The following is a 7,260-nucleotide window of genomic DNA, read 5'->3' as shown; positions in this document are numbered from 1 at the left end:
ATTTCGAATCTTTCTGGTAATATTTGGGTTTTTTCATCCGCGGATGTGCAGACTGAGTGTGTTTTCGATCATGCTCAGTTCCTGCACATCAAGGTGTCCGCCTCTTTTTTACCGACTGAGGTGTTTTGTTCATTTGTTTATGCCAGCTGCGGCTACGTTGAGCGCAGAGATCTTTGGTCTTCCCTTCTTCAGGTCAAGCCTGCTCTGGGTCCTTGGCTTGTTGGGGGTGATTTTAATGTAGTCAGAGATGCATCTGAGTGTTTGGGCACCCGTGGTGGTAGGCTTCTACCCATGGAGGAGTTCAATACTTTCATTTTGGATTCTGGTCTGGTTGATGCCGGTTTTGAGGGCTCTTCGTTCACCTGGACGAATAAGACCATTTGGAAGCGGTTGGACAGGGTTATGGTCTCCGTTGATTGGGGTGATCATTTCAGCTCCATTCGTGTTGAACATCTTCCCCGTACTTTCTCTGACCACTGTCCGCTTTTGGTCACCGCTCCGGTTTTTGCCCGTGGGCCGAGCTCGTTTCGCTTCCAGCGTATGTGGCTTCGGCATCATGGTTTTTTGCAGACTGTTCGGCTTAATTGGTTTCTGCCTTGTAGTTTGAGTGGTATGCCTCGCCTTTTTGCTAAGCTTAAGCGCCTCAAACATCACCTCAAGTGGTGGAATCAGGATGTTTTTGGGAACCTTTTCGATAAAATCATTGAGGCTGAGAGGGCTGTTCGGTCCGCTGAGGTTGTCTGTGAGGCTGATCCTTCTGAGTTGAATTGGACTTCTCTGTCTGATCGCAATGAGGATCTGGCCCGTGTCACCGCCATGGAGGCGGATTTTTGGAGACAGAAAGCTGCTTGCCACTGGTTAGAGGATGGTGAGAGGAACACCAAACTCTTTCACAACATGGTGAAGAAGAAAAGGGTGGCGAATAAGATTTTCCGCATCTGGGATAATGGGGTATGCCTGACGTCTCCTGAGTTGATTCAGCAGTCGGGAGCCTCGTTTTTCCAGCATTTGCTTACTGGTGACCCCTCTGCGCTTGCGAGTCCTGATTTTTCGGGCTTCCCCTCCGTTATCTCTGCTGTGGAGAATGAGGGTATTGTTGCGACCCCTTCTTTGGAGGAGGTTCGTGCGACCGTCTTCTCCATACATCCTGATAGTGTGGCTGGGCCTGATGGCTTCTCCTCGGCGTTCTTTCAGCATTGTTGGGAGATTGTTCATCAGGATGTTTTTGATGCTGTCCTGGATTTTTTCAGGGGTTCTCCCCTCCCCCAGGGTTTTACCGCCACCACAATCACTCTGATCCCCAAAGTCGCGGGTGCTCATGCTTGGTCGGACTTCCGTCCGATTAGTCTGTGCAATGTCACTAATAAGATCATCTCTAAGCTGTTGTACTCTCGGCTGAGGGTTGTGGCGGAGAGACTTATTTCACCGAATCAGAGTGGCTTTGTTCCGGGTCGGATGATCTCCGATAATATTCTCCTAGCCCAGGAGCTCACTCACAGTCTCACTCTCCCCACTCGTGGCGGTAATGTTATCCTGAAGTTGGATATGGCCAAGGCCTATGACAGGGTCCAGTGGCCTTTCCTCTTCGAGGTTTTGAGACACTTTGGTTTCTCGGAGCGGGTTGTGGAGATGGTCTCGGCTTGCATATCTCATTGTCATTTCTCCGTGAACATCAATGGCTCTCTCTCGGGGTTCTTTGGTTCCACTAGAGGCCTCAGACAGGGCGATCCCTTGTCCCCCATGCTTTTCATTTTGGGGGCGGAGTACCTATCGCGCGGCCTTGACCGCCTCTACCTGCAGCATCCTGAGCTCAGGTACCGCTCTGGTTGTGATATCCTGATTTCCCATCTGGCTTATGCTGATGATGTCATTATTTTCGCCAATGGTGGGTCTCGTAGTTTGCGGCGCCTTATGGGTTTACTGCATCATTATGAGAATTGTTCGGGTCAGCTGGTGAACGCTGTCAAAAGTTCTGTTATCTTGCCTCCGAGGTGCTCTGAGCGACTTCGCTCTCGGATTTTGCGCATCACCAGGTTTGCGGAGGGTCATTTGCCCCTCAAGTACCTCGGAGTCCCCTTGTTTAGGGGTAACCGAGTATGTTCCCTTTTTGAGCACCTCCTACAATCTGTTCGTAGGAAGTTAGAGGGTTGGGAGATCCGGACGCTCTCTCCGGGTAGCCGCATAACCCTTATCCGCAGTGTGCTCCTCTCCATGCCGATTTATCTGTTTCAGGTGGTACAGCCACCGCTTGCTGTCATGGAGAAGCTTGAGCTGGTTTTCAACGCTTTTCTCTGGGGGTCGCGGACACTGGAGAAGAAATGGCACTGGGCCAAGTGGTCTCGAGCCTGTCTCCCAGTGATGGAGGGTGGTCTTGGCTTCCGCAGATTGAAAGATCTGGTGGATAGCTTTTCTATTAAGTTGTGGTTCCGGTTTCGGCAGGGCTCCTCTCTCTGGGCGAGATTCCTTTTACGGAAGTATTGCCAGATGGATGCTCCTGCCTCTGTTCTCCCTCGTGGTTTAATATCCCCCACCTGGCGTCGTCTCCTACGGATCAGACCTCGCGCCGAGCCCGGCATTCGCTGGCGCATTGGCCTTGGAGACGTGTCCTTTTGGGATGACATATGGTTTGGGGATACTGCTCTGTCCAGCCAGTGTGAGGTCCGTGGGGGCCGTGATGTTCGGGTTTTTCACTTTTTGTCTGAGGGGGCTTGGGATTTCGATCTTCTTTGTGCTGTGGTGGCCCCTTCTGTTGCTGAGGCGATTACTTTGACCCCGATTGCCTTTGGCGAGCCTGATTTGGCGCTTTGGATTCACAGTTCTGACGGTGCTTTTTCGATTAGGTCTGCTTGGGAGCTTGTCCGATTGAGAGACCCTGTTTCTGATATCTTGACTCCTTGTTGGGGCCGTTGGTTGAGGCCCACGATGTCTTTTTTTCTTTGGAGATTTTGGCATCAGTGGCTCCCGTTGGATGATATGCTCCAACGTCGTGGCTTTGAGTTGGCTTCTCGATGCCAGTGTTGTGATATGTCGGAGACATTTACACATGTCTTCATTGATGGCCCGATAGCCCGTTATGTCTGGCATTTCTTTGGGGCCATATTTCGTGTCCGGATCCCCTGCACAGGGGATCTCAGGTTGTTCCTTAGCGCTTGGAAGAGAAATCTTCATTGGGCACCTGGGGGCCACGTCAAGGAGTTTCTGCCCTTCATTGTTTTGTGGTTTCTCTGGATGGCTCGTAATGATGCGAAGCACCGTCAGTTGCGTATTTCTGGGGAGACTGTGAAGTCTCAGATTTTGTCTTATCTGCGTCTTGCCCATGCTGCTTTCATTGTTAAGCCCAAGCACTGGCTTGGTGCCTTTGAGGCGGCGAGATCGCTGGGAATTTTTGTTGCCTTTCAGCGGACCCATAGGTTAGCGATTGTCCGGTGGCTCTGTCCACCACCTGGGTGCTTTAAGCTGAATGTTGATGGGAGTTCGAGGGGCAATCCTGGGGAGTCGTCTGTCGGTGGTGTTGTGCGTGATTCTTCTGGCAGGGTGGTGCTCTCCTTCAGCGAGTTTATCGGAGTCGGGACCAATGTCCGGGCGGAGCTTTGGGCGGTTTGGAGGGGCCTTCTTATCTGTTCCGATCTCGGTCTTTTTCCCCTTTGGGTTGAGACCGATTCTCAGATTTCTCTTCAGATCCTGCGTTCTCGTCGGTGTCATTGGGACCTTCATCATACAGTCACTCGGATTCTGTTTCTTTTGAGGGGGCGGGCGGTTCATTTTTCACATATTTTTCGGGAGGGAAATTCGGTGGCGGATGCGTTGGCGGCGAGGGCTCATACCATTAGGGTTTATACCTTAGAGTTAGGTCCTTCACTACCCAGACACATATCCATACTGACCCGCTCGGATATCTCCGGGCTTCCCTACCTTAGATACAGATGTTCTTAGCTATTTGCAGCCCCTTCCTTTATTTGGATCTATTTCTATATATATATATATATTTATATATATCTATATGTATTTTTTCCTTTGCAGGTACTGTCTCTTTGGAGTGCTTTGTTTCTTTGGATCTGGGTGGACTCTCGCACCTTCTCCATTGGTGCTTTTATTTGGACCACCCTGTTCTCTGGCGGTCGCTCTCTGCAGGCTTCTCCTTGGCCGCCGCTTTCTATATTTTGTGTTCTCTTGCCGGGTTTTATGGTGGCTTTGGATGATCTCTCTCAGTGGTTTCTCTGGCCCAGAGCTCCATTCATGTCGGGATTTATATGTTCTCTGCTTTTGCTACGTGCATTGGTGGCTCTCCATGTTATCTCTTGGCTACCTCTTATATCAACGTTCCAGTCACGCTTGGATTTATGACGTTATGAGCTCCATACGTTTTCACCTTCTTCTGGGGATTTGAAGTTTCTCTTACTTCAGCTGGATTGCGACCGATCTCGGACTAGGACGTCATTTTCATGTTGGACTTACAGCGACAGACGGCTCAGAGATGGGTACAATTGGTTGTCTTTTGCACCTACATCTGAGTCGGATCTTTACAGTTTAGACATGTTTCGATTTGTTTTGATGTATTTAGCGCTGCTCTTATATGTTCATTTTTATTAAAAAAAAAAAAAAAAAAAAAAAAAAAAACCCTAAACCCTAAACCCTAAACCCTAAACCCTAAACCCTAAACCCTAAACCTCTCTGGGGGTCGCGGACACTGGAGAAGAAATGGCACTGGGCCAAGTGGTCTCGAGCCTGTCTCCCAGTGATGGAGGGTGGTCTTGGCTTCCGCAGATTGAAAGATCTGGTGGATAGCTTTTCTATTAAGTTGTGGTTCCGGTTTCGGCAGGGCTCCTCTCTCTGGGCGAGATTCCTTTTACGGAAGTATTGCCAGATGGATGCTCCTGCCTCTGTTCTCCCTCGTGGTTTAATATCCCCCACCTGGCGTCGTCTCCTACGGATCAGACCTCGCGCCGAGCCCGGCATTCGCTGGCGCATTGGCCTTGGAGACGTGTCCTTTTGGGATGACATATGGTTTGGGGATACTGCTCTGTCCAGCCAGTGTGAGGTCCGTGGGGGCCGTGATGTTCGGGTTTTTCACTTTTTGTCTGAGGGGGCTTGGGATTTCGATCTTCTTTGTGCTGTGGTGGCCCCTTCTGTTGCTGAGGCGATTACTTTGACCCCGATTGCCTTTGGCGAGCCTGATTTGGCGCTTTGGATTCACAGTTCTGACGGTGCTTTTTCGATTAGGTCTGCTTGGGAGCTTGTCCGATTGAGAGACCCTGTTTCTGATATCTTGACTCCTTGTTGGGGCCGTTGGTTGAGGCCCACGATGTCTTTTTTTCTTTGGAGATTTTGGCATCAGTGGCTCCCGTTGGATGATATGCTCCAACGTCGTGGCTTTGAGTTGGCTTCTCGATGCCAGTGTTGTGATATGTCGGAGACATTTACACATGTCTTCATTGATGGCCCGATAGCCCGTTATGTCTGGCATTTCTTTGGGGCCATATTTCGTGTCCGGATCCCCTGCACAGGGGATCTCAGGTTGTTCCTTAGCGCTTGGAAGAGAAATCTTCATTGGGCACCTGGGGGCCACGTCAAGGAGTTTCTGCCCTTCATTGTTTTGTGGTTTCTCTGGATGGCTCGTAATGATGCGAAGCACCGTCAGTTGCGTATTTCTGGGGAGACTGTGAAGTCTCAGATTTTGTCTTATCTGCGTCTTGCCCATGCTGCTTTCATTGTTAAGCCCAAGCACTGGCTTGGTGCCTTTGAGGCGGCGAGATCGCTGGGAATTTTTGTTGCCTTTCAGCGGACCCATAGGTTAGCGATTGTCCGGTGGCTCTGTCCACCACCTGGGTGCTTTAAGCTGAATGTTGATGGGAGTTCGAGGGGCAATCCTGGGGAGTCGTCTGTCGGTGGTGTTGTGCGTGATTCTTCTGGCAGGGTGGTGCTCTCCTTCAGCGAGTTTATCGGAGTCGGGACCAATGTCCGGGCGGAGCTTTGGGCGGTTTGGAGGGGCCTTCTTATCTGTTCCGATCTCGGTCTTTTTCCCCTTTGGGTTGAGACCGATTCTCAGATTTCTCTTCAGATCCTGCGTTCTCGTCGGTGTCATTGGGACCTTCATCATACAGTCACTCGGATTCTGTTTCTTTTGAGGGGGCGGGCGGTTCATTTTTCACATATTTTTCGGGAGGGAAATTCGGTGGCGGATGCGTTGGCGGCGAGGGCTCATACCATTAGGGTTTATACCTTAGAGTTAGGTCCTTCACTACCCAGACACATATCCATACTGACCCGCTCGGATATCTCCGGGCTTCCCTACCTTAGATACAGATGTTCTTAGCTATTTGCAGCCCCTTCCTTTATTTGGATCTATTTCTATATATATATATATATTTATATATATCTATATGTATTTTTTCCTTTGCAGGTACTGTCTCTTTGGAGTGCTTTGTTTCTTTGGATCTGGGTGGACTCTCGCACCTTCTTCATTGGTGCTTTTATTTGGACCACCCTGTTCTCTGGCGGTCGCTCTCTGCAGGCTTCTCCTTGGCCGCCGCTTTCTATATTTTGTGTTCTCTTGCCGGGTTTTATGGTGGCTTTGGATGATCTCTCTCAGTGGTTTCTCTGGCCCAGAGCTCCATTCATGTCGGGATTTATATGTTCTCTGCTTTTGCTACGTGCATTGGTGGCTCTCCATGTTATCTCTTGGCTACCTCTTATATCAACGTTCCAGTCACGCTTGGATTTATGACGTTATGAGCTCCATACGTTTTCACCTTCTTCTGGGGATTTGAAGTTTCTCTTACTTCAGCTGGATTGCGACCGATCTCGGACTAGGACGTCATTTTCATGTTGGACTTACAGCGACAGACGGCTCAGAGATGGGTACAATTGGTTGTCTTTTGCACCTACATCTGAGTCGGATCTTTACAGTTTAGACATGTTTCGATTTGTTTTGATGTATTTAGCGCTGCTCTTATATGTTCATTTTTATTATGCGCTTTTCCTAGGGATTAGATTTTGGCACGTGTATTTGCCACCCTAGGTTTTATGTCTTTATGTTTTATGTGTTGTCAAACTCGCTTTTAGAGAGGTCTTGGTATACATCCCCTCTCTTTAGGCCTAAAAAAAAAAAAAAAAAAAAAAAAAAAAACCCTAAACCCTAAACCCTAAACCCTAAACCCTAAACCCTAAACCCTAAACCCTAAACCCTATTCGCATGGGAAGAATCCCCGCCCAGTCCGGACTAGACCTGCTGGTCCTGTTCCCCCGCTTCAGGTTGATACT

General features: G+C 49.4%; 1 protein-coding gene across 1 annotated transcript; it reads left to right on the top strand.

Moving 5' to 3' along the window:
- The first annotated feature begins 816 nt into the window (after positions 1–816).
- On the top strand, positions 817–4,344 carry LOC142538378 (uncharacterized). Its single transcript, XM_075643709.1, has 2 exons — positions 817–3,831; positions 4,021–4,344. Exons 1-2 carry the CDS (start codon positions 817–819, stop codon positions 4,342–4,344), a joined length of 3,339 nt encoding a protein of 1,112 aa, XP_075499824.1.
- The last annotated feature ends 2,916 nt before the right edge of the window (positions 4,345–7,260 follow it).

Source organism: Primulina tabacum, chromosome 3, assembly GCF_025594145.1.
Source record: "Primulina tabacum isolate GXHZ01 chromosome 3, ASM2559414v2, whole genome shotgun sequence".
Lineage (NCBI taxonomy): Eukaryota > Viridiplantae > Streptophyta > Magnoliopsida > Lamiales > Gesneriaceae > Primulina > Primulina tabacum.
The sequence above is the reverse complement of the archived record's forward strand: the minus strand, read 5'-3'. Positions and strand labels throughout refer to the sequence as shown.

Bases quoted from the DNA above. Each gene is read 5' to 3' on its own strand.
- LOC142538378 (XM_075643709.1), top strand. From the start codon at position 817: ATGGAGGCGGATTTTTGGAGACAGAAAGCTGCTTGCCACTGGTTAGAG. The intron at 3,832-4,020 runs GTTTATACCTTA...TTTCCTTTGCAG, and splicing joins CGAGGGCTCATACCATTAGG to GTACTGTCTCTTTGGAGTGC.